General features: G+C 41.6%; 2 protein-coding genes across 2 annotated transcripts in view; both read left to right on the forward strand.

Moving 5' to 3' along the window:
- LOC134463589 (protein kinase C epsilon type-like) overlaps positions 1–14,489 on the forward strand; it is a 44,726-nt gene extending 30,237 nt beyond the window's left edge. Inside the window, exons 11-15 of the mRNA XM_063216765.1 lie at positions 7,623–7,777; positions 8,124–8,262; positions 8,862–9,050; positions 9,749–9,895; positions 11,568–14,489. Coding sequence (XP_063072835.1) covers positions 7,623–7,777; positions 8,124–8,262; positions 8,862–9,050; positions 9,749–9,895; positions 11,568–11,714 — 777 coding nt within the window. The 3' untranslated portion in view covers positions 11,715–14,489. The remainder of the gene's footprint in view (positions 1–7,622; positions 7,778–8,123; positions 8,263–8,861; positions 9,051–9,748; positions 9,896–11,567) is intronic.
- Positions 14,490–14,858: 369 nt separating this feature from the next.
- LOC134464779 (endothelial PAS domain-containing protein 1-like) lies at positions 14,859–22,327 on the forward strand. Its single transcript, XM_063218125.1, has 9 exons — positions 14,859–14,881; positions 15,470–15,675; positions 15,784–15,929; positions 16,362–16,443; positions 17,235–17,353; positions 17,539–17,738; positions 18,814–18,920; positions 19,881–20,028; positions 21,353–22,327. The coding sequence occupies exons 1-9, from the start codon at positions 14,859–14,861 to the stop codon at positions 21,528–21,530; spliced, it is 1,209 nt and encodes a 402-aa protein (XP_063074195.1). The 3' UTR covers positions 21,531–22,327.
- The last annotated feature ends 3,642 nt before the right edge of the window (positions 22,328–25,969 follow it).

A 25,969-nucleotide genomic window follows, 5' to 3' on the forward strand; every position in this document is an offset into this window, starting at 1 on the left:
TTCACTTGTGTGCTGTGTTCACTTGTGTGCTGTGTGTCACAATGACGATGGGAGTTGGAGTTTCCCAATGGGCTTTCATAAGCAATTAAGCAGTTAGGTACCCTGAGCATGGTACCGTCCCACTACACTGCTCTCTTGGGGCGCCATTGGGGGCTGCCCCCTTACACGGTTGAGGCATAAATACAATTTTGTTGTGTGCCGTGTGCACTTGTGTGATGTGGAGTGCTGTGTCACAATGACTATGGGAGTTAGAGTTTCCCAGGTGGCCTTTCCCTTTCCCTTTCAGATGATCCAACCTAAGACCAGTTAAGGATTATGACTCCATGGGCCCCTGGGACAGACACCAAGAATATGCCCCCCTCCGTTGGTGTTGCCTTGTGTGATGCGTGTCGTCTCTGATCAATGAAACGTGATTTTTATTTTCATCTTCCCAATTTCAACAGCAGGGTGCACTGTAGTTTCACAGGTGGAGTCCACATCGATGCTCTGTGAATAAACATACCCATAAATACATTGTAATGATAAATACACTTCAAGAGGCTGTCTGGCAGTCACTTGTGATTTGTGTTCACAAAGCTATGTGTCGATGACAGGAATTACAGGAAATAGTTATTTTGGTATGTCATGAGACAAAGGTCCACTGCAATATTAAAAACAGGGGCCTTGTGCCCACACAGTGGTTATATCAAAAACAATTTGTTCTCCACTAGAGTAGTCTGGGTTTTCATTTCATCAACACTTTGTGTGTTGCAGTATGGTAGAAATATGGGGGTGCAGTGCAGGGGAAGAGACAAAATTGTTTATTTAGTAATCTGTCATGACCTGTTTCATGAGTCATTTTCCCCATTGCATCGATCAAAACCTACACTTCTACCTACAAAGTCTTAATGGAATTATTTGTCTTAGTTTGATCTTTAAGATAAGATAATATTTCCTGCATTTCGAAGATACTCTCCAACCAAATTTCTTTTACCCTTTTCTATTCTTTCCGGATCTACCACATCTGTTCTCTTGCCTGGTTCCACTCAAACAATTCCATGCAAATAAAGTTCATTTTTGACCCATGATTCATTTTCTCTACAGAGAAGATAGTTGCTACTGAATAGAATCACGATTTCATACAAAATTGCAGCTTCTTAACACAGTTATCCCATCACAGTTTGACGGGGAATTATGTGTAATTACTTATAGTGGGGTCGTAGGCATGTGCATTTTTTCACAGTCATTTCAAATTGGTGTTAAAGTTTGGTTTTCACTTCCAAGTTGAAGTTTAGGGTCCATAGAACAATTTGGGTTCGAGTGTCAAACACACAGATAACAAAATGGCCTGCGGGGGGCGCTCTAAAATATATAAACTGCTATAACTTTTTATTAGTGCAACCAAATTTAACATATGAGGTATGCATGGATTCAGCATTAAGAGGAGAAGCTGGTGAGCTAAGTATTTGGTGACCGGATTAAACACACACTATGTCATGAACACACTTTTAGCTCATGGACAGCAAAATTCAGGGATTTTAAGATAAAGGGTGGAAATGCCCTCTAAGTTGCAATGAAACATCATTTATTGTTACAAGTTATTGTAAATAAAGTCTGGGATATATCATTCAACTTGATTTGTTCAGAATATACCTGAAGCACAAAGATACCTAGGATACCTACTCCCAAATATCGCTGCATAAAGCCTATGTGATATTTAGGACCCAACTTGCAACTTTGAGTTTATGAATTTAGGATCATGAGTATCAACTTTTTTCAATCAAGCCATATTCTATTCACACATAAAATCACAAAAAAACGTTATCTCTGGAAGAAAATAAATCAATTATAATAATAATAATTATAATAATAATATTAAATAATACTAAATAATAATTGTAATAATAATAATAAGACTGCATTTCCGGAGAGACAATGCTATTAGTATGCTTGCGGCTTATGCACACACATACACAGAGCTGTTGTATACACACACAGAAACACGAGGGAAAGAGATAGAGGTCTGAGTGTGTGTGTGTGTGTGTGTGTGTGTGTGTGTGTGTGTGTGTGTGTGTGTGTGTGTGTGTCTGTCTGTCTGTCTGTCTGTGCGAGAGAGAGAGAGAAAGAGAGAGATGCGAGAGAGATGCGAGAGAGGTGCGAGAGAGATGCGAGAGAGAGAGAGAGAGAGAGAGAGAGAGAGGGAAAGAGATAGAGGTCTGAGTGTGTGTGTGTGTGTGTGTCTGTCTTTCTGTCTGTGCGAGAGAGAGAGAGAGAGAGATGCGAGAGAGGTGAGAGAGAGAGAGAGAGAGAGAGAGAGAGAGAGAGAGAGATGTGTGTGTGTGTGTGTGCGTGCGTGCATGTATGGAGATGCTTCAGGTGCCTTTCAGCAATGGGTGGGTAGGGAGAGGTAAGGGTGGGATTCGAACCTGCAACCCTCTGACAGACCAACACCCTACCCAGTAGGCCACAGCAGCATATTAGGCCACGGTGGCCCAGGTGACAGCAGCGGTCTAAAGTCCTACAAGGCTGCATGTGTGTGTGTGTGTGTGTGTGTGTGTGTGTGTGTGTGTGTGTGTGTGTGTGTGTGTGTGTGTGTGTGTGTGTATGAATGAAGATTCTAAAGGTGACAGTTTGGCAGTCAACAGCTGAGTAATATGTGCAGCCTTATTTTTACGCTGTCATATCTCCAAAAGTTTTCAAGTTGTCAGATGATATTGGCACACAAATGGCACAACCCTGCTCTTCATGTCAAAGCTGATATCACTTTTCTAGGCCAAATGGTTCAGTCAAAAAATGGACATATTCAGGCCTATGCGCTGAGCTGTTCATACATTTTTTTTGTAAGTGAAAGGGGTCACATCAGAGGGATTTTAAAACTGCTCTCTCTGTAACATTTTTAAGAGTTGGCTTATGATCTTCACACAGTTTGTATTCAGAGCCAAGACTTCTCTGACAATGCCTTTACCTAGTTGATACCTAGTTAAAAACCCCAGGACAGGTCACCTCTCACTCTAACTGCCACAGTTTGTGACATCATCATCTTGACCATTCTACCATTCATTTCAATGAGGGGGAAAAGTGAGAGAAAACTGAGGAAAAACAAGTCTGGTGAACGAATGAAAGGGGGTATAGTAGGCCAGCGAAAAATACACCACCCTGAGCCCTTTTCGAGCCGTTCGTTTTGGCTCTCGAACTGTGTCTCTATCTCGAAGGCTGCAACGATTCAAAGCCGCCGTACTAATGAACGGCAATTTCCATAGGCCGAGGTGAATGGAAAAATGTAGAATAATAATAAACCGTTGATGAACAATTAGTATGCTTTCCCGCAAGCATACTAAATAAACTGTTGGAGAACAATTAGTATGCTTGCTGGGGGCAAGCAGAGGCCTTTGGCAAGCATACTAAATATTACTATAGGATTATTTCATACATGGTAGACACAATCATCTGCGGTTATGAGGACATCTCTGTCATCTGGGAACTGTCCATTTGTTACCAGTGTAGTTGACAGGATATAGGCCTAGGCTTAAGTGTCTTGAACTTCATAGGTGATTGCGCGCTCACGCTGTTGCCTCGCTTGTCTCTGCTGGCAGCCAGTGCATGGCGCGGCTCAGTCAGTAGTTCTGTAGCCTAGTAGTTCAGTGAGTCCATTTAAGTTGAGTTTAGGTCCTAAAACATTCCCAGAGAAAGAGAAAAATAGCCGACGTTGAGGGAAGTGTTAATTGTGAAACATGTTCAACAACCCTCTTGTCCATGACGAAGACGTGTTTCTGCAGTAATCACTCCTCTGATACTGTCATGTTAAACCTCCACTATTCTCCTTTTCACTTTGGCTGTCTTAGCCCGGCGTTCGTTGTCTGTTCTTTTTTGGTAATGTTTGCTATATTTGTTGTTTAACCATATGAGTAGGCAGTTCGCAAGCAAATCATGAAGGTCGGATTTGGGAATTTATTTAAATCAGTCACCGCGGGAGCGCGCGCCAGCAGGGGGAAAGTTGCCTGTCTAAACAGAGGCACGGCTTCTGCAGTTTTGAAAAGAATCAACGGATGGGCGATCGCTAAGGAATTTTAAACTGTTGAGATTTGAAAGGTGTTCTCGTCAAGAGCAACGCTAAAAGACGCAAGGAAGTCGACAGCATTTCCATGCGTCTGCAGCGTCTTCCTAAGTTCCAAAAACTCTTTTCAGGGTCATGCTTGTCGAGCCTCGACACCCCCGACAAACAAAACAGCACTAGTGTTTAAATATTTGTATGTGCATGTCCTTTCTATCGTCCAGTCTGCATACCCCTGCCTAACTATTTTTCCTGGGACTTTTGCAGGGCATACGAAGTGTGCTCGCGCAATCTATTTAAGCCTATTCGTGCATGCCGCACGAGTCATTATCGTTCTCTGCTCGCATTGCCAATTGAAAACAAAAACCGCTAACTTGCATTGCCTAACATCAGCAATATTTTATCTGACTCGTATCAGGGAGACTTCTTGAACTTCATGGATACATGGGATGTCTGGTCTTCCCACTGCCGGCAATCTGCAGGCTTTAAGTCACGCGGTCAGGTGAAGAAGAGCATGTAGCTTCCTCCGTGATCAAACTCAAAATCAAATAATATGCAGCAGCTTCTAATGCACGAGAGAGAGAGAGAGAGAGAGAGAGAGAGAGAGAGAGAGAGAGAGAGAGAGAGAGAGAGAGAGCAGCCTGCACCTGGAAGTGTGTGTGTGTGTGATGCTCTTTTGCTCTAGTTCTATGATGTTGAAATGACTGATTTGGGTTTTGGTGGAAAATGACCAAGTAACAAGGTGAATATTTGCTGCAATAGGCTATATAAGTAATACTTTGTGAAATAACAATAGCCACTGTAGGTTATTTATTACACCACAATATTGACTAAAATGACTAACATTTTAAATTTTGACTAAAATGACTAAAATTTGAAATATTGACTAAAATGACTATGACTAAAATTGATTTTCGTCATTTTGACTAAGACTAAGACTAAATTGGGAAGGCAATGACTAAAATATGACTAAGACTAAAATTGATTTTCGTCATTGTGACTAAGACTAAGACTAAATCAAAAAAAGCTGACGAAATTAACACTGCTGGTAACAAATGAACAGTTCCCAGATTTGGACTACACTACCAAAGATGCAGTTGCCAAAGATATATTCCAACTAGAGGTGGAGTGCAGCTGTACTAGTACTTGTACAAATAGACCTGCCAGATCTCGGTGCAAATGCATGAAGGCAGAGTTAATGTGCACACTTCTGTGCAAGCGCACGCAATTTCTAAGACTGACCACTGACTGTTTTTGCATCTGTTCTCTGTCATAGTTATTATAGAGTGGAATATTGGAATAAATGTTAGCCCGATGGTCTTCTGTTTGCTTTTTGAATGCAGGAAAAAATGATGTTCCCCATAGTATTTATCGTCATCATCATCATCATCATCATCATCATTATTATTATTATTATTATTATTATTATTATTATTATTATTATTATTATTATTATTATTGATTTACTTTCTTCCAGATATAAAGTTTTTAAGTTGCGATTTAATGATGGCTTGATTGGAAGAAAAGCTGGTACTCATGATCCTGAATTCATAAACTCAAAGTTGCAAGTTGGGTGCTAAATATCACATAGGCTTCATGCAGCCATATTCATGTATAGGTATTCTAAGTATCTGTGTGCTTCAGGGATATTCTGAACAAATCATGTTAAGTGATAACCCAGGCTTTATGTACCATAACTTGTAACAATAAATTATGTTTCATTGCAACTTTGAGGGCATTTCCACCCTTTATCTTAAAAAAGCCCGGATTTGGCTGTCCATTGGCTAAAAGTGTGTTTATTACATAGTGTGTCTTTAATCTGGTAACCAAATACTTAGCTCACCGGTTTCTCCTCTTCATGCTGAATCCATGCATACCTCATATGTTAAATGTGGTTTAACTAATCAAAAGTTATAGCAGTTTATATATTTTAGAGCGCCCCCCGCAGGCCATTTTGTTATCTGTGTGTTTGACACTCGAACTCAAATTGTTTTATAGACCCTAAACTTCAACTTGGAAGTGAAAACCAAACTTTAACACCAATTTGAAATGACTGAGCCTAATACCACCCCACTATTAGTTTTTAATACGAATGTAGCATGTATTAAATAGTAACATCTGTAAATCATATCATACACTCGCCTCCAAAAGAGTTGTCGCCTATCCATCTGTATCGAATAACAGCTAATAACCTGACTTTCAATTAATCACTTGGCTTCAGAAGTCACTCATATGAAAGCTACACCCCTCCCGAATGAAAACGTATGTACAAAAATAAATTTCATGCACCAAAGAAAGATTGACCCTTTATTGAACACAGACAGGGCAGATTTTCACAAGACAAAAGTTTTGTCGCCTATCGAACATAATGTGAAAATGAGCAGATAAGTCACTTCAAAACACTTCAAATACGCAGATTGGGTGTCATACTTAATCACTGAATCACTCTCACCTCTCCAGAAAATCAACTTTGGCCTTAGGTGTATGTTTAGGGTCATTGTAATCATGGAAAGCAACACAATGAAAATCAATGGAGTACAATGAGAGATGGTGACATATTCGCTATTCGTAGAGCAATACATGTTTAACTTCATGATTTAATCAATGATAAAAGCCCTCAAACACCTGCAGCATGCATGCAGCTCCTCATAAGAGCTGTATCTGTACCATGTTTCACTTTAATCACCATTGTCTTTTTTCATATTCTTCATCTTCAACACCATATAGTTTTCATGCTATCAGTTCTAAAATGGTTAATCTTGGGATCTTGACTTCAGAGTATGAGTCCCATTAGCCTTCATTTTTGTCAGAATTAGGCCTGACATACTCTTGGTTGGCTTTTTTGAGACAGGACAGTGGGAGAGACTTCTTTGGTGTTAAAGGTGAAGAATTTGGAAACAATAAATGTTGCCTAAAGTCAAACATGGGAGGGATACAGCTCTTATGTGGAGCTGCATGCATGCTGCTGGTGTGTGAGGGCTTTTATCATTGATTACATCATGAAGTTAAAAATGTATTGCTCTACGAATAGCAAATATGTCACCATCTCTCATTGAACTCCATTGATTTTCATTGTGTTGCTTTCCATGATTACAATGACCCTAAACATACACCTAAGGCCAAAGTTGATTTTCTGGAGAGGTGTGAGTGAATCAGTGATTAAGTATGACACCCGATCTGTGTATTTGAAGTGTTTTGAAGTGACTTATCTGCTCATTTTCACATTATGTTCGATAGGCGACAAAACTTTTGTCTTCTCAAAATCTGCCCTGTCTGTGTTCATTAAAGGGTCAATCTTTCTTTGGTGCATGACATTTATTTTTGTACATTCATTTTCATTCGAGAGGGTTGTAGCTTTCATATGAGTGACTTCTGAAGCCAAGTGATTAATTGAAAGTCAGGTTATTAGCTGTTATTCCAAACAGATGGATAGGCGACAACTCTTTTGGAGGCGAGTGTATAATTAAATCACATCAAGTATTTTCTGCAAGTATTTACATGCATTTAATTTTCACAAGCTTTTACAACTTGCAACCTCAACTCCATCTACATACAACTGAGTTTGTTTTGTGATTTCGTTGTTTTTGCTCAGGATCGCTTGTTTTTCGTCATGGAGTATGTGAACGGAGGAGACCTCATGTTCCAGATTCAGCGCTCGCGGAAGTTTGATGAGCCTCGCTCGCGCTTCTATGCTGCCGAGGTCACCTCTGCCCTCATGTTCCTGCACCAGAATGGAGTCATTTACAGGTGATGCCTCGCTGCCGCTACTATGTCTGTCAACATAGGAGTAGATTAGTGTTTCTCAACGGGGGCTCTACAGCACCTCACAGGGGGGGCGTTAGGGAGCCCTTGGAGCGCTCAGTTGCAAACTATTTTATTTTTTAATACTAAGCAAAGAATTGGCAGGCTTATGATGAAGTAAAGGAGGTACTGTCAGGCTTATAACAAGGTCAAAGGGGTTATTGTTCAAAAAAGTTGAGAACCAAGGGAGTAGATAAATGCAGTAGATTTCAGCAGTAACTGTGATATATATATTTTAAATATATATATTTAAATATATTTGCTTATTACTACTGTCCTTTACTCTGTCCAGAGACTTGAAGTTGGACAACATTCTACTGGATGCAGAGGGCCACTGTAAACTGGCAGACTTTGGGATGTGTAAAGAGGGCATCCTGGATGGAGTGACCACCACCACCTTCTGTGGCACCCCAGACTACATCGCACCGGAGGTACTTCTGTCTTTCATGTGTGTCAGGCGCTGCCTATAATTACATTGTTTTGACCGTTTCAGATTCAAAACCATTCTGATACTTTTCTTACACCACTGTAGTTAGAGATACCTGAATTTGTGTTATTGTGAGACAATGAATGCACACAATGAAATTCTAACTTATTGAAATGGGGAGATCCAACAATTGCCTCAGGGGAAGAGTACATGAGTACACAATAAGGGTACCTAAGTCATGGAGGACAGTGATAGTTATTCACTTACCCCAACCCCTGCTGTGCTCAGAACCCACATCATAACACGAGATTACTTTGGGAGTTCGCTGCTCACTCTAACTTTCTGTTATGGCTGTCCCTCTATGTGTATATATACACACACGTATACCTACATTCTCTCCCACACACATATGTGCATACACACATACATTCTGTCACACACATACATTCTGTCACACACACACACACACACACACACACACACACACACACACACACACACACACACACACACACACACACACACACACACACACACACACACACACACACACACGCACACGCGCGCACACACACACACACACACACAAATGTGTGCTCACAGATCCTTCAGGAGTTGGAGTATGGGCCGTCGGTGGACTGGTGGGCGCTCGGTGTGCTGATGTATGAGATGATGGCGGGGCAGCCTCCCTTCGAGGCCGACAACGAGGACGACCTGTTTGAGTCCATCCTCCATGACGACGTGCTCTACCCCGTCTGGCTCAGCAAAGAGGCCGTCAACATCCTCAAAGCGGTAAGGACCTGCTCTCACAGGTTTTGCCTTTAGGACAGTGTAAGAGTAGACATGGAGTGAGTGAGTGAGTGAGTGAGTGAGTGAGTGAGTGAGTGAGTGAGTGAGTGAGAGAGAGAGTGAGACAGAGTGAGAGAGAAATGGTGCAGGGTTGGGAAATGACTTAGACTCAAAGCTGGGCATAGAGCCTGTATGTGGTCAGGTGAGTCAGCGACCCCACCCCCAACTCGTCTTTCTTGACCTCACACTCAGACCAGCTCTATCAATAAGCTAGCATAATGTTGCCGTCTGATTCCACATATTTGATCCATGCATGAAGTCAGCAGATTGATTCTAATAAGGACAGCTCTTCCACCATGAAGTTGCATTTGAGTTTAAAGAGCATATCAAATCACCCGTAGGTCACAGGTGCAGGTGATATTTGATAATGGATTGCATGTTCTGAGTCCAGGTGGCCTGTTTTTGGGAACCGTGCGTGCGTGCGTGCGTGTGTATGTGTGTGCGTAGTACGTGCATGTGTCTGTGTGTCTCTGTGTCTGTGTGTAGAAAGGATCATTTGAATATAAGTGTTCACGCATATGCCGTTTGACACATGGTCTATGCCGCAATGAAAGTTGTTAAAGCGGCGTTGAAGGTTGTTAACTTCTTTTTCACCTCTTTTTTTTTCTTTCTTTTAAAAACAAAACAAAACCCCTGCCCAGTTCATGACCAAGAACCCCAGCAAGCGGCTGGGCTGTGTGCTGTCCCAGGGGCTGGAGGAGGCCATCAAAGTGCACCCCTTCTTCAAAGACATCGACTGGGTCCTGCTGGAGCAGAGAAGAGTCCGGCCTCCTTTTAAGCCTCGAATTGTAAGAAGACAATACATTCTCTGTATTTTTTTTTACACCCAGACGTGACACAATACAGGGGTGGGGTGATCCAGATATGTCTTTTCTAAGGAAATTCAGGAAGCGCTCATAGAGATGAGATTTTTTTCTTTACTTTTTAATTTATGTCTTCCTTACATACTCACTTCTTTTTAACTCTCTGAACCTGCGTTTGTACGTTGCATGTGCGATACTGTTGCGTTACTGTTCCCCAGTGTGGGATAATAAAGGGCATACTTACTTACTTACTTGAAGTTCTCATATTGGGACAGCCAGTATCTAAAATTAAGCTATGCTGCAATAGCAATACAAATGTGGATTTCTGTTCTCTGTCTGCAAAAAAGCTGTATCCACTATCCACAGAGGCACACTTCCTCCCTAACGCTTTGTGGGACCAAGGCATGCCCCCAAAGCAAATATGCACCGCACGCAACATGGGGGGAAACCAGTGAAAAGACATGTGAAACATGACAGGAACATACAATGTGGCACTATATTGAAACAAAGTTAACCCTTTGAGGAGTAAGGACTTTTTCCCAGTTCTTCTAGAATTTAAATGGAACACTCTACAGCTCCCATAGAAGTCTGTGTTAAAAATCAAAATCTCGCAAAGTCCCTATGACATCATAATGAGAACTCAACATTTTGGCAAAATTCCAATCACATTTGTGATGGTACTCCACAAAGGTATGTTAAATTGTGATTCAAACATGCTTCTGAGCCTACTGATTCTAATGAACAATAAGATCTGCTGTTTTAGTATGATGATTGTTTCTCCACCTCTAACATTTCACTATCACACACTGGATCTTAAAGCCTACAGTGTGCACATATTCATACAGTATTGCCTGTACTATTGTGTGTTTAAATTAGGGAAACAAACAACTTCCAATTGAATAAACACACATCACACATAAGCACAGACATTCAAAACAGTGTGCAAGGATCGTGGAGATAACAGTAGCAGACATGACATGGTTCATCTGATTATCATGTCTCGAGTCTGTGTGGTTTTCACCATAGAGACGGACAGCACTTCTGCTTTCCCAGAGTGAACTGAATGTTTGTGTGGTGAGGGTATCTTTGCCGGAGACAGCCAATGAGCTAGGCAGACACAGCAATCGAGAGAGAGAGAGAGAGAGAGAGAGAGAGAGAGAGAGAGAGAGAGAGAGAGAGACAGGGTCACAGAGAGATTGTTAGAGCTTCCGCTACTCTCAACGCGTATGCCCTTCTGCCCTTCTGCCCTCAGTGTCACCCTGTGTCTTACTACTACGTGCCACCACATTGGTTTCCCTCCAGCTACCGCAGTGTGTGTGTGTGTGTGTGTGTGTGAGTGTGTGTGTGTGTGTGTGTGTGTGTGTGTGTGTGTGTGTGTGTGTGTGTGTGTGTGTGTGTGTGTGTGTGTGTGTGTGTGTGTGTGTGTGTGTGTCTACGCAGTGAAATGTACCACATATGTACCAGAGAATGTATAAACGGATGGAACTTATACTTATATTGTGATACTATAAGATTATTACTTTAAGGAAACTTTATGCATTCTTTGCATGCCCAATTTGTAATTAAACTGTACAACCAGCCCAAAGCAGATCAGTGCAAATATTTTTGAGCCGCTACACTACTGTAATGAACACACTCTTTCTTTCATCTTGCACAGAAAACCAAACGAGACGTGAATAACTTTGATCAAGATTTCACCCGAGAAGATCCCGTTTTGACACCTGTGGAAGACGAGATCATCAAACAGATTAACCAGGAGGAGTTTAAAGGATTTTCTTATTTTGGAGAGGAAACTGTCTCCTAAGTTTTTTTTTCCCACTGCATTTTTGCACAATACTCCTCTGAATATATGCCCCCCAGACACACACACACACACACACACACACACACACACACACACACACACACACACACACACACACACACACACACACACACACAAAGGTCACATGCTCAAAACCAACAAAATTAGGAAAATAATGGCTCCCAGCTGGCTTACCATCATTCATGTCTAGGAAATGAATCGATTCGTTCGCAAACGTCATCACACACACACACACACACACACACACACACACACACACACACACACACACACACACACACACACACACACACACACACACACACACACACACACACACACACACTGTACATACATCATTCACAGATGCATACACACATACACACTCCTCTGCATATGAAACAAATACATATGTTGTTACTGGGTGCTCAGTTAGCTCCAGGGTCCCTTGAAATACAATCCATGGAAAGATGGAACATGAACTGGTGTTATTTCTCTGACTTTATTGCAGTTGAACACTAAAAAAAAACCTTTTTCGTTCCATAAATGGCTGGGATGTTTGCTACTTACAATGTTACAGACGGTGAGGTGAAACTATGATGGTTTTTAAAATGATTTTGAAAATGCACTACCTGTTACCAAAACAGAGATACCAATGATTGTACGAGGGCACAGAACCCATTCCCTGTTTTACCAGTTACACATTGCAATTTGCTCTTTAGACAACGTAGAGCCAAAGCTGTATCTTTTTTTTCTTTTAAATTCATTGTCTAAAGGGGTACTCTACTCTACTCTCTAACTTCGTCTGCATGAGTGACAGTGACATTTTGCGGTGCACATGCCTTTAATTTAAAAAAAAAAAGAAAGACCACTTGAGGCAAATGAATAGTCCAGGCAACAAGAGCCAATTGACAAAATAGAAGACAACATTCCTGTTGAAACTGAAATTCTGTTAAAATTGTGCCAGTGCATAAGTTAATGCATATTCTGACCATTTGACCACAAAGCAACTCAACATTCTTACATTCTGTGTTGTTTGGACCGTATAGTTCTTTGAACATGTTTCTTGTTCAAATGGGTTTGAAGCACTGAGCTCCAAATGGTTTTAGCACCATGGCACTGACATAACATTGGTACTTGTCATCTGGACTATAAATTGTCTTTATATGAACTGTTTTCTTTGTGTGATGAAAAGAAAAGACGTGGTTGGCTACGGTTGTATTGTGAGGCCATGTGTGTAGGCTACATGTGTAATAGGGAGGCATGTATGAGAGGGTACAGTACAGGCACTGTGCATGGGGCTGCATGCATGTGATGTCTGAGTTCCTATTTCTGCACTATGGGTGCATCTTTTGGAGGTTTGTGCCTGCTGCGCCTGGCTTGTGTAGTCTTGTGGCGGCGTGGCTATGTGTGGCTGTGGATTGTACAGACAGTAATAGAACTTCTCTTGGCCACCAACACAAATAATCCCTCCGTAGCCTATTGAAAACCTGCACAGAAATGAGAGGTGGGGTTGTTCCTGAGTTCTGTGTTCTGCGTGTTACAATGTAACAAGGCAGACATAGATGGGTCATTCAAAGCCCTCATCGAACTCTCAGTTCAGAACTCACCGAGGTAAAGAAAATGTGCTTGTTCTGTATGTGTGCTTCACGTGGATGGTCAGACACTAGCTTCCCCAGTGACCTGGCGACAGCCTCCGATGCTTTCTCACTGTCACCAAAAGCTCACACAGAGTGTATACAGTGTTTCTCATCGACTTTGCATGCATCACTCACTGCATTTTGAGCCTGACATGGCTGGCTTCTGTCAGTGGGATGCACATCTGTTGGTGCGATCTGTGCAACAATCATGTTGAGGAATGTTCTAATCGAGGAATGGTGTGAAACTATGTTTTTGATCCCCTGCATATGAAAAAAAACATTGGAATACTACTTTTTTACTCTTGCGTTTACATGTTTGCTTTACTCATTCGGCCTACAGTGGTATCCAAAACTAGGGCAAGGAGATTTCGTTTGTCTTGTGTGCCACAATCATTTCAATTTCTGAGGACGTGAAGACATGAATCTCAGGCGCACTAATTAAACGCAGCATGACAAAGAACACCTATTCTTATGGGCTACATGTTTTTATCTCATTTCCTATTTTTTCTATTGATATTTTAGACTCTTTTTTGCCTGCTATGTTGTGCATCTATTTCAAATGTCTAACCACCATGGATTATTCAGTATATGGATCCCCCATTGCAACAAACGTGGAGGAAATGGCCACTGGAATTCACCAACTACGCTATGGCATCAGCACATCAAGTCCAATCAATCAGGCTGGTGGGAGCATGAATGATGCAAAAAAACAAAAACAAAAAAGCTGTCACCTCCCTCATCTTTGTGTCCTTTTGCTTTTAACAATCCTTATCTTTTCTTTCCTACATTTTATTGTAAATGAAACTGATTTTTTGAAGTATAGTATATTATAATGTTGTCTGTCTTGGAGTCAAAGATATACATAAGAATTACCTCTTAAATTAAGTGCAAAATGTTTTTTGGATGAATATTAAATATTTTGTTCATACAGTATTACAAAATACATCTTTGTTTTGATATCTGTCTGGTATGTATGATATATATGGCAGTGTTTCCTGTCTAGTGAATTCTCTGTGCAGAGTTAGCATTTTTGCTTAGCTGTATCTTGTGTGAAAGATTTATGTGCCAAAAATACTGTATGCTTAAAAGATGTGAATGTGCTCGGTATATTATGAATCCTATTAAATAAGTAAAAATGAAAGAATATTTTTTGCGTCCATACATTCGTTTTGCAGCCTGTGTTGTTTTCGGCAGAGCAGAACCGCCTATAGCCTACCTCCAAAAAGAAAGCGAAAGAAACAGAAAAACTGACTGTGAGACACACAACTGTCGTGAAGAGCTGGGTTGTCTATATAAGCTTTGGGGCACTGATTTGAAGTCTCGCCGTGAGGATGCGAGGGAGTGCTAATGTTTTCTCCGTCAAATCGCCCTGAACTTGCGCGCGCTCCAGAGCATCTCTCTCTCTGGCTACAGTGTGTAGGAGGTGATACAAGTTAGAACAAACACCTGTGTCCGTCAAGCCGAGGTCTGCCTTGTATGAAATTTATCGAAGTACTGGTGAAGGATGACGGCAGTGGAATCTAAGGGGTAAGTTAGATCGACAAAAATATTTTTGCATCCACATGAACAATCTCGTCTATTTTCTATTTTATGATTTACTAATTTTAATAATTTAAAAATGATTTCATAACATTGTTAACATGCATTATCACGATATCACTTTAGTTTAATTAGTTAGGTAATTAATTAAACATGAAACTGTGAAGGGTTTTACACACTAGGCCTACACAACGTGCCCAAGTCTAGGCCTTCAGAGCCTTGCACCCTAAAAAGCATCTAGGACCTAGGTGTTACATGGCCAGTCCATCTAGGTTTAGCCTGTTCTTCACCAAATTTTGTGATGAAGATGAGTAGGCCTATTCCTAGTAGGCCTAATTAATGGGTCCAGGGTCCAGAGTGGCATAACTTTCGGAAGAAAAACAGAGCGGTATTCACATTAATTTAATTTAATTCACATTCATTAAAATTGAATTTCTCAGTTTCTCAGTACTTACCTGGTCTAGATGGCCACTGGTGGGCATCTCATGAATTCAAAACAGACCCAAACAGGCCTACATAGTGTGGCACATGTGACTACATATTGGGGAAAGACCCTCTCTCTTGCATCTTCTGCAGTGTCTCGAGACCACTGTCTGAGCGGCGCAAGGAGCGGTCACGTGAAGCAGCGCGTTTCAGGCGCAGTAAGGAGGCAGAGCTGTTCTGCCAGCTGGCTCAGCAGCTCCCCCTCCCCGAGAGCATCACCTCACACCTGGACAAGGCCTCCATCATAAGACTGGCCCTCAGCTACCTGCGCACTCGCAAGCTCTTCACTACAGGTGTGTGTGTGTGTGTGTGTGTGTGTGCGTGCGTGCGTGGACGCGTGGACGCGCACAAGAATGACTGTAAAACTTACAAAACCTACATTTCCCCTCTTTTGTTTCCCAACTAAGGCTACCCCAGCAGTCAGGCAGCTGAGAGCAAACAGACCAATCCTCTCTCGCTGCAGTCTCTGGAGGGCTTTCTTCTCGTCCTCATGTCCAGTGGTGACATCATCTATGTGACTGAAAACATGAGCACCTTTATGGGCCTGTCTCCAGTGAGTATAGCCTAAGACACTCTATCCAAAAAAAAGTTACAGAAAATCTCACCCCTCTTGAAATTGCACAAATTATTGACACAAAACAAATTTCAAAGGAATACATACCTGTTACCTTAGTACTGAGTGTGAAAACAGTTTTACATGTGGGAAACGATTGGTGCGTTTAAAAAAAAAAAATCAGTGGGCACTGGTAATAGAATTACAGTTCTTGCCTATCTTTGGACCACCAAGTTGGTAATGCAAAAGTTTGTATTGTTAAACTTCCTTATTACTACATATGACTGACTTACAAAACAAAACTGGGCTGCTGCATAATGTCCAGTTATGATGAGGACGGTTTCTAGTCCATTCTCCACAATAGCTAATATAGTCTCTATTGTGAAGCATTGACCACTAATTAAGATGAAATATTTCATTTTGCCCTTTCAGATGGAACTTATAGGACACAATATCTATGATTTTACCCACCCCTGTGACCATGGCGATATCCAAGAGAGCCTCAGCATTCGAGGTATTTGGGAGGAGGGGGCCGGCAATTTTTGAATCTTCTGTGACTTCAGTGACAGAACAAAACCTCTCAATGATCGAATTTGAATTCAAGTTGTGTGCATTTTTTTTGTTGCACACACATTTCAGCCATTTGTATTTGTATTGAGCATTTTGGCATGAAATTGTTTCACCTTGTTAGTTCTGGGTGCAATGGTGGGAAACCAGCAAGCTATATCTTCATCACAGAGGTTGATGCTATAGACCAGTGTTTCCCAACCTTTTTTGTCTTGTGTACCCCTTACGCCTCTTAGTTGTGAAACGAGTACCCCTTTTTCATGTTCTATATTGCTTTCTCTGTCCTGATGTGACTGCTCCATTCATTTGTTATAATAATAACATTTTTCCAAGTACCCCCTGCAGTGTGCTCACGTACCCCTAGTGGTACACGTACCCCTGGTTGGGAAACACTGCTATAGACACCATCGCATGAATGATGTGCACAACTCTGGCTATAACAGCATCAGCATTAGTCTTGGAATCTGAGCTTTAACCTCCTGGTCCCCCATATTCTGACCTGATCTGACAAAGCAATCGATGACCAAGTTCAATGTGTATGCCCTTAGCGCAGAGCCTATTTTATAACCTTACTGTCACCAAAATTGTAATGACTATGTCTTAATCTGTTACTTAAGGTTCTCTGTAATGTCATAGCAATGTTGTTATGGTGTAGTTTTCAGCAAATAGTGAATAGGCCCTTGAAATTGCTACATGAAATTGTGTGATATTGATACTGAGGTGTGATGTTGCTGCCAGGGGCTCTCTACAGCCTGCGAAGAGATGGAAGAAAGGCCAAAAGGGATTTCTTCATAAGGATGAAGTGTACAGTCACCAACAGAGGTCGCACTGTCAACTTGAAATCAGCCGGCTGGAAGGTGAAGTAGAATGCACACACACACACACACAGACACACACAGACACACACACGCACACACGCACACGCACACACACACACACTTAGCAGGAACATACAATTACTATGAAGTCAGACAACAACAGATATTTTATTAAACCATTGGAATTATGCTGAGTAAAAAAACATATCAAATACGTTTGCCAGGTGTTGCACTGCACAGGCCACCTTAGTGCGACCTACAACCCGGCCTTTTCATGCCCCATTGAGTACGTGTCGCCATTTGTGAGCATGATGCTCCTGTGCGAGCCCATCCCGGCACCGCCCAGACCAGACGCACCCATCAGCAGCCACGTCTTCATCAGCCAGCACAGCATGGACATGAAGATCATCGGCTGTGATGACAGGTGAGAACAGTATTTAATATAGGCCTGAACAGGTGAGAACAGTATTTAATATAGGCCTACCTCTGTGTGTAGTACTATAGTAATATGGCTGCTCCCCTGATTGATTTCTGTTTGATGCCTACAGTATGAATATTCTGTTTGTGAGCATGGATTGCTACATTGACTTTTTTACAGTGGCCACTCCAAGCTTTTAAAATATCTTTCACCTCTGGAGGCCTTGTTTTAATTCAAGGCTTTACAGTAGTAGTAAGCATGTTGCTCTAAAGCAGGGGTCCCCAAACTTTTTTCTCTGCGGGCCGCATTATCGTTCCTGGCTGTGATCAGGGGCCGGGATCAATCATGTGGGCTGTGTACTAGGCCACTACCTGTTATAGCCCATAATTTATAGCACAAAAAAGTTCATCAATTTGAAATACCACAGGTATTGCTTTTAATTTCTAATAACCATGTAAAAATAGCAAGGAAAGGTTAGAAAAATATGGTGATTGACAGTTTATGAGTGATACAATAGAAATGGTAGGCCTGTTCACAGTGAGATGAGAAACGATCAAGACAAGAAACGTCTGGTTATTCACACTAGGTTAGTGAAAATTAAACTGTAGGAAGGCCTGTTGATAAACAAAATAAAATATTTAAAAATATATTTTTTATCTTTTTTTCTGTGAGGATTGCCTCTTTGGGCCAGTTCAAATGGTGAGGTGTAGAGATGTGGAGGGCCGGTCAAAGGGGCCTGGCGGGCCGCATCCGGCCCCCGGGCCTTAGTTTGGGGACCCCTGCTCTAAAGCGTGGTAGTCTTGGACATGTGGATAGGCTTACTACAGGTTTGTGTGGGCAACTCTGGACTAAGACATTTAAAAAAAAGTACTGCTCAATCTTTTGATCACATTACACATGCCATGAATATTCCTAGAGATGTTGACTATCCACCATCTGTTTGTGTGTGTGTGTGTGTGTGTGTGTGTGTGTGTGTGTGTGTGTGTGTGTGTGTGTGTGTGTGTGTGTGTGTGTGTGTGTGTGTGTGTGTGTGTGTGTGTGTGTGTGTGTGTGTGTGTGTGTGTGTGTGTGTGTGTGTCAGAGTAATCAGTTTGTTGGGGTACCACCCAGACGACCTGTCTAGACGTTCTATGTACGAGCTGTGTCATGCGTCGGATGTGCCCATCGTGGCCAGGAGCCACAAGATCTGTGAGTCTCTCTTATTGCACTCTCTGCATTCCTTTTTTAATCTGTTGCTATACTGAATTGTACAAAATAAATAATCTGTGGATCATGCAAAATTGCCCATTTGATTAAAATTGCTTACATACTGTAGTACGTATATACAGTAAACACTCCTGCATGCAGATAGGTATTATGATCAGTTCATTAGTGAACCAGTAGCATGCATAGTCAAGTCCAATAAAATTAGTGTATATATCACATTTCATATGACAGTTGTGTGGGTTCCCAGAGTAGACCAATGCATCCATCTTCCTCATCCTACCTCTTCAAGTACCGTAGCTTCACACTGGAAAGAAAACCATAATTAAAATGTGATTTGGTATGATACTCTCTGTTGCATTTTGAAACGCTACAGTTTCTGCATTTCACAAGCACTCTGGAGTAAATATTTTGGAATTCGAACAAGCAAAATAAAACCAGGATGTGTACATTTGAACCTAGGCAATACAGCCTGGGTTGCACAGCCATTAACGCCTTTGCCGCCTTTACTATTTAAAGGTGCACTGTATAAGATTTTTTGTTGTTTATTTCCAGAATTCATGCTGCCCATTCACTGATGTTACCTTTTTCATGAATACTTACCACCAACATCAAATTCTAAGTATTCATTATGAATGGGAAAATTGCACTTTTCATGCATGAAAAGGGGGATCTTTTCCATGGTCCGGCATTTTGAATTTCCAGAAATAGATATTTTTAGCATATTTTTTATTTTTAGCATATTTGTAGCATCACCATACTGAAAAACAGGAGAACAGGAGAAAGAACAGGCTGAAACAGGCTGAAAGAACAGGAGAAAAGTAAAACTCAACTATTTCACCGAAGGAGAGGTGTAAAATCACTTTAATGAGCTTAATTCCAGAAGTGGAACAGTATCGCTTTAAGTTGACTGTAACACTGCGCCATGGGTGTCCTTCCTGCCAGTGTGTGTGATGGGGCAGGTGGTGAGTGGGCCGTACCGGCTGCTGGCCAAGCAGGGAGGATACGTGTGGATAGAGACACAGGCCACCGTGCTCCAGGACACCCGGCACCACCGGCCACAGCTCATCATATGCCTGAACGCTCTCGTCAGGTAAATGCTTAAAGCCATACATTGTAAAACGAGTTGTATGTACAGTATGAGGGTCAGTGACATTTCAGCAGTAGCACACGTCAGAGGGGGGCACAATGACAATTACAACTACAATCCACTACTATTGTATGGATTTTTTTAAATATTTGTTTTTATCGGACTATCTATACATTGCCGCATGTATACATTGCTGCATATCAACCACCAATCACTAATTAAAAAATGATGGGCATTAGATGCTGTTGCACCACCTGATGTCTGAGCCCAAATAAAAAACGTCTTTGACCCATGAATCACAAGTGAGATTAGGTCTGGGGAGTTGCCTATTGTAAATTCCGTATGGGGCCGGAATACTTCGCTATTATGACACACTACCCTGCTCTCTGATTGGGCAGAGAAACTGTTAAGGTCGGAATGCTTGCCCATTATGACACAGATCCCATGATCTTGGACGTTATGAGTTATCCTCCCCAGACTGTCTTTCAGATCGAAACGATTGTGTAGAACTAAAGGCAGTATGGGAGTTCCCAGGCTAATGAACAGATACAGTATAAAAATAGATGAGAAGAGCACAGGGAGAGCACACACTGGATTTGTATTGTTTTCAAAAAGGATGGCTTTATCTATTTGTCTTTGTCCTTGCGCCCAACAAATTCCTTCAAAACTGTTCTCTGTTCATCTTTTGAAGAATAAGAATGTGGTGACGTCTGCAATACAGTCGTCGTGAGCTGCCAGTTTTGAAACAAAAAAAACACTTTGACAAATTCCAGATGGGAGACATTTCCAGCCATGTCTAACCTGTGTGTTAAAGGGGTATGCCACTATTTTGGGGCTTAAAACAGTTAAAATGGTTGGCCAGGGTTTATAAAGGTGGGAAGTGTCTTATTTTTCATGTAAGTCGCTGTCTTGCTTTAAGACAAGTTAAAAGAGGGAGCATGTCGCTAAGCTAGTGACAGTCAATGGATCCGTGTAGCATGCTACAATGCTACACGGATCCATTCACTTTCACTAGCTTAGCGACATATTCCCTCTTTTAACTTGTCTTACAGCAAGACAACGCTTAACATGAAAAATAAGACACTTTACCACCTTTATAAACCCCAGCCAACAATTTTAACTGTATTAAGCCCCAAAATAGTGGCATACCCCTTTAATCCGCCACTGCCCATCCCCATATCCCGACCCTATCCCATATCTCTCTCTCTCTGCCACTCATTACCTGTCCCACTCTTCACTCACAATAAAGGCTAAAACACATTTTTAAAAATCAAATCAGCCATGTAACCCCACGTGTGTTTGTCCTTTCTGATCCCCATCACCACAGCAATGTGGAGAAGTGCTGGATGGCCTTCTCTGTGGAGCAAAGGGAGGCTGTCCAAATGGATCGCTGCCAGACCGACAGGCCTCTGCCCAGCGTGCTGAAACAGGAGCACGTGGCCAATAGCCAACCAGAAGAAGCTACCTGTAATCCCAGCATTTGTGAGCCGCCAATGTGCCCCTAGTTCTCATCACCCCCACCCAACACAACACCCCTGCATAATGAAGGTCTATCTATGCTATATACATGCCTACCAGTGACCCACAAATGCATCTCTACCTCAGTATTTCTGTAACGGAGGCCAACTAGCAGAGTGTGGTGTGGAACGTTAGTAAACCTCCCTCCCAAAGCCTCATAGCGTATCGGTAGCACTGAGCTATCAGACTGGGCCTTTAGCTCAGCAGTATCGTGCTATGCCTCCCATACCCGAACTGGAGTGTTGACTAGGAGGTGGCGGGTTCGAGCCCTGAGTGGCGGACTGCGCAGGAACACCTCAGTTACTTTTCTACATCCAGGCAGTCCTTCTCTGCCACATTATGTAGCAAGATCATTTTTAACATTTCCTCACAAGAAATGCATCCATCCCAGTAAACAGAGATTATAGCAGTATTCTTCCTGCCTGAAACTTTTATATTACAAGCTGAACCTGGGATTGAAACCTGTGAACCTCAGGATGTGCAATGTCTTCTATACCTATGCATTTGTTGTACGCTACTAAAATAATCATTACTGTACTATAATACTGCAAATACTGAATACTGAATGATACCCTAAGACACCAACAATACTGTGACATTTCACAAATAAGCATTATTTTCATTTATTTCTTGCTCACATCTATGATGGTTAAATGCAGTGGTTGATATTTTGTTCAATTTGTTTCTTTTGTGCTGTGATGTGCCATGTGATCTTGATTTAGATTTTCTAAAAAGACATGAGGACCATCAGGAAATTAATAAATCTCTCAAAAACTCTCCCAGTCTCCAACTTTTTACTGTAAAAATGCTGAAAACTAAAGGGAATGATATTAGAACCCCCTGTGTAAAAGAAATCATGTCCCATCATACAGTCTTGACCTCCTTGAATTCAGGAGCTGCAATGCAATACCACATGATTATACGGTAAATAATATATTTCTCCTGTTGGGCTAATGCAAGTCATTCCTCTAGTGAAGTCCTTGATTTGGGTAAATATTATGACATCACCATGCCTCTTCCACAGAACTCAGTGTAACATCTGCCACCTCTACTGGTCACACGTACGCACGCACACACACACACGTGCGGCAACATATTAGACAATAAAGTTTTGTTTTGAATCTTGAAATATGCTTTGATTCAGCACATAATTGGCTTGGCCTTGAATTCATTCACTTCCACCTGCATGTAGCCTCAATATGAGGGCGGATATTGCATAACTGCTCATTTGCTTACTGCTGATGATAGAGTCTGGTCATAGGGAAAAGGGGGGATCAAATTCTGCAAATGCATCTGTATGATGAAGATTATATAATATGATCTCAGTGTTCTTTTCAGTGGAGTGATCATTCTATAAGTTGTTCAAGGAGGGAGATGTTTATGGAAAATAAATCACCCATAACTGACTTTATCTATTTATTGCTAGCTGAATAAATGTACACAAAATATGTTGTTCATGCTTGTTGCTGTGTAGACCACTGGCAGTTGAGATAAAGAACTGTTCTCCTTTGTGGTCAAGTCATCATTTCCACAAAGCCATGTGTTGCAAATGTCAACCACTTGTGTCTGTATGACCGCTCTGTGCCCTTTCAGTCAGCAGCCAGACAGGGTCTCATAAGCAGTGGTGCGATGTCGTCTGGTGTGATGTCGTCTGCCTCATTCGTTTTCTGGCAGGGTGAGGAGGTGTTGGTGCCGTTGAGACATGGTCTCATTGCCAGGCCAGTATATGCAGACGTGTTCATGCACCACAAACTGTTCTCAAGTCAGTCTGCCAGGAGTGCACTACCACCACTCAGACGCAAAAAGCTTTAGCGAAACTGAAACCAAACCACACCAGCCACAGCTTCCGGCAGCAAGGCACTTGACAGGCACTTTCTCGTGGGAACCTTTTCAACTCTTTACCTCTTAGAGCTGCACACACACACACACACACACACACACACACACTCTCTCTCTCTCTCTCTCTCTCTCTCTCTCTCTCTCTCTCTCTCTCTCTCTCTCTCTCTCTCTCTGAGGTTTTCTGTCTATGTCTGTGTACAAAAGCCATCTTCCTGTTAGTATTTGTGGTAGGTTTCCCAAAAAAGTGCTACTGTAGTCAGATGACGCAAGATGGCACACCATTTTAAAATAAGGGCCACCAATCAGAATAAAGTATCGAATTCCCATTAAATGTAAGCTAATTATGAGGAACATTTTGCCGAAATCCTATATCCATTACAAAAAAACTCAAAAATACTTTTGTGCTTCTCAGTTAATATTTGTAAACCTATCATTTTGTTGTTTGAGCTTGGTAAGGAAAATCAAATAACAGCAACCTAGTTCCAATTGCTCCCATATTTTAAAATCAAAGTTTTAGAAAAGATTGATATAATGAAAATGGATTGATTGAAAAGATGAAAATTGCATTTAAATGGCATTTTGAAAAGGAGCTCTTCATATAGTGGTCAAGAATGCTTCTATAGCCACATGAGTGAATCTGACCCATCGTCCCCTCATTTGGTGTTATGTCTCCATCTGGTGTGTAGAGCAGGGGTGAGCAATCTGTTTAGTACAGGAGAAACCAAGCTTTCCAAAAGATTACTGTTTGCACACAGATGTGATGTAATCAGGCTGTGTGTGCATTGTTGGAGCAGAATCGACAAAGTACCACACATTTGTAAAGAAACTACTTACTTACTTAGGCCTTTAAATTCCCATAGGAACATAGGCCATTGACGAAAGTCTTCCATCCTCTCCTGTCTTAGGCCCTCCCCTCTAGTTGTTGCCACGATAGTCCTTCTTCCCTCATTTCCTGCTGACAGTTCTTATCCAGGAGGTTCTTGGTCTGCCTCTTTTTCTTTTACCCTGTGGGTTCCAGGTCAGAGCTTGTTTGCTTATTGCTTCTTTTCATCTTAGTCCTATCCACTTCCATTTTCTCCTCCTGTAAAGAAACAAGCCAAGTGTTTTTTCCAAAATAAAAAAATGGATGGTCACGATAGATATGAAGTGGGCGCCACAGACACGGACATTCCTGATGGTGTCCTTACTCTAATTGGTATTTTTAATTTCTTGTAGGCCTAACCACAAACATCTCCTATGCTTTTGGAACAGCCTCTATGGTTAGGGTTAGGGTGAGGATTGAACAAGTGTAACAAGTGTACTTTTTAGGATCTCTATTTTTTTTTACAACCGTACACGCTTCAGGATGGCAGGTCTTCTCTCTTTAGGGTCTGCACTGTCTGTTTGCGTGCCTGCGTGCCTGCGTGCCTGTTTGAGCCAACAATGCGTGCGCAGTCAGTGATGATGTAACTTGTAAAGGGGTCAATAGCCAATGAATAAATAGTGCCTAGTCTAGTGGAAAAGTGAGTTTTAGAGCTGAAAACCCACAGGTCTCCTATGCTATTCTGATGTGTCATACGCTACTCTGTTTTATGAAGCTGTTACCAAACCAAACATGACACACCAGCTGTTCTGAAACCATGTGCAATTGAAATAATATTTAATTAAACTAAGGATTGTAACGCGCTCAACTCAACCAAAGTAAAAAACTGGGTGCTCATTCCTCAAAAATATATGAAATAAAATGAACATGGTAAATATGAGTCAAAATAAGAGTCTGACGGGCTATAAAACACAAGACTTGGAGTGCTGTCCTATTCTCTTTATTTCAATAATATTCAATGTAACAACAGGTGAACTGCGTGAAATTGGACTGCATGAGCATTTGGCCCTCTGGTTCTAGTTTGCCCTTCTTATTTGGACTCTTATTTTGACACATATTCACCATCATGAACAGTTACTTCACACCATGGTCATGACTCTATCTCATAACAGCATTTAAAACGAAACCTAGGAACCTTACTGGATACAACTAAAATAACCTATCAAGTCATGTGTCATTGCAAAAGTGTTCTCATCAAATCACAAAGTCGACGTGAATGCTGCATGAAAGTATTTCTGTATTTTAGGTTTATGGACAAAATGCATACAATTCTGCATGAAAGTATTTCTGTATTTTAGGTTTATGGACAAAATTCATTCAATCTGGTGGTTTAATATTAAGAGTAGGCTAATCCAAAACACTGTCAATTCATGTAATCTTTAAAGGCAAAATATATTTTCCTGTATACACCTTGACCGTCTCGTTTATTCACATGCAGTACCTAAGACATGTTGTTCTGCCCTCATATCCCCAGCAGATGTCGCTGCTGCACACCACATGATGGTCGAGTACCCGTGTTTACATGTATACATATCTCATCAGAAACCAGTCACTATGTCAGACGCATAGTTCCCCCTCCCCCTCTCCCTCTCCCTCCCAAGGCTAGCTCTTCAAGTTACCGTGTGCACAGAGCTACTGACGGTGTCACGAGACCCCCATATCCCACTGTCACCACTACATGACAGCCCAGTGCCGAGGACATACCCCTCACACCAAGCCCCACTG

The sequence above is a fragment of the Engraulis encrasicolus genome, chromosome 15 (assembly GCF_034702125.1).
Source record: "Engraulis encrasicolus isolate BLACKSEA-1 chromosome 15, IST_EnEncr_1.0, whole genome shotgun sequence".
Taxonomy (NCBI): Eukaryota; Metazoa; Chordata; class Actinopteri; order Clupeiformes; family Engraulidae; genus Engraulis; species Engraulis encrasicolus.

Coding starts and splice junctions, on each gene's coding strand:
- LOC134464779 (XM_063218125.1), top strand. CDS start 14,859: ATGACGGCAGTGGAATCTAAGGG. Junction 18,921..19,880: donor GGCCAGGAGCCACAAGATCT/GTGAGTCTCTCT, acceptor CCTTCCTGCCAG/TGTGTGTGATGGGGCAGGTG. Junction 20,029..21,352: donor TGCCTGAACGCTCTCGTCAG/GTAAATGCTTAA, acceptor CCATCACCACAG/CAATGTGGAGAAGTGCTGGA.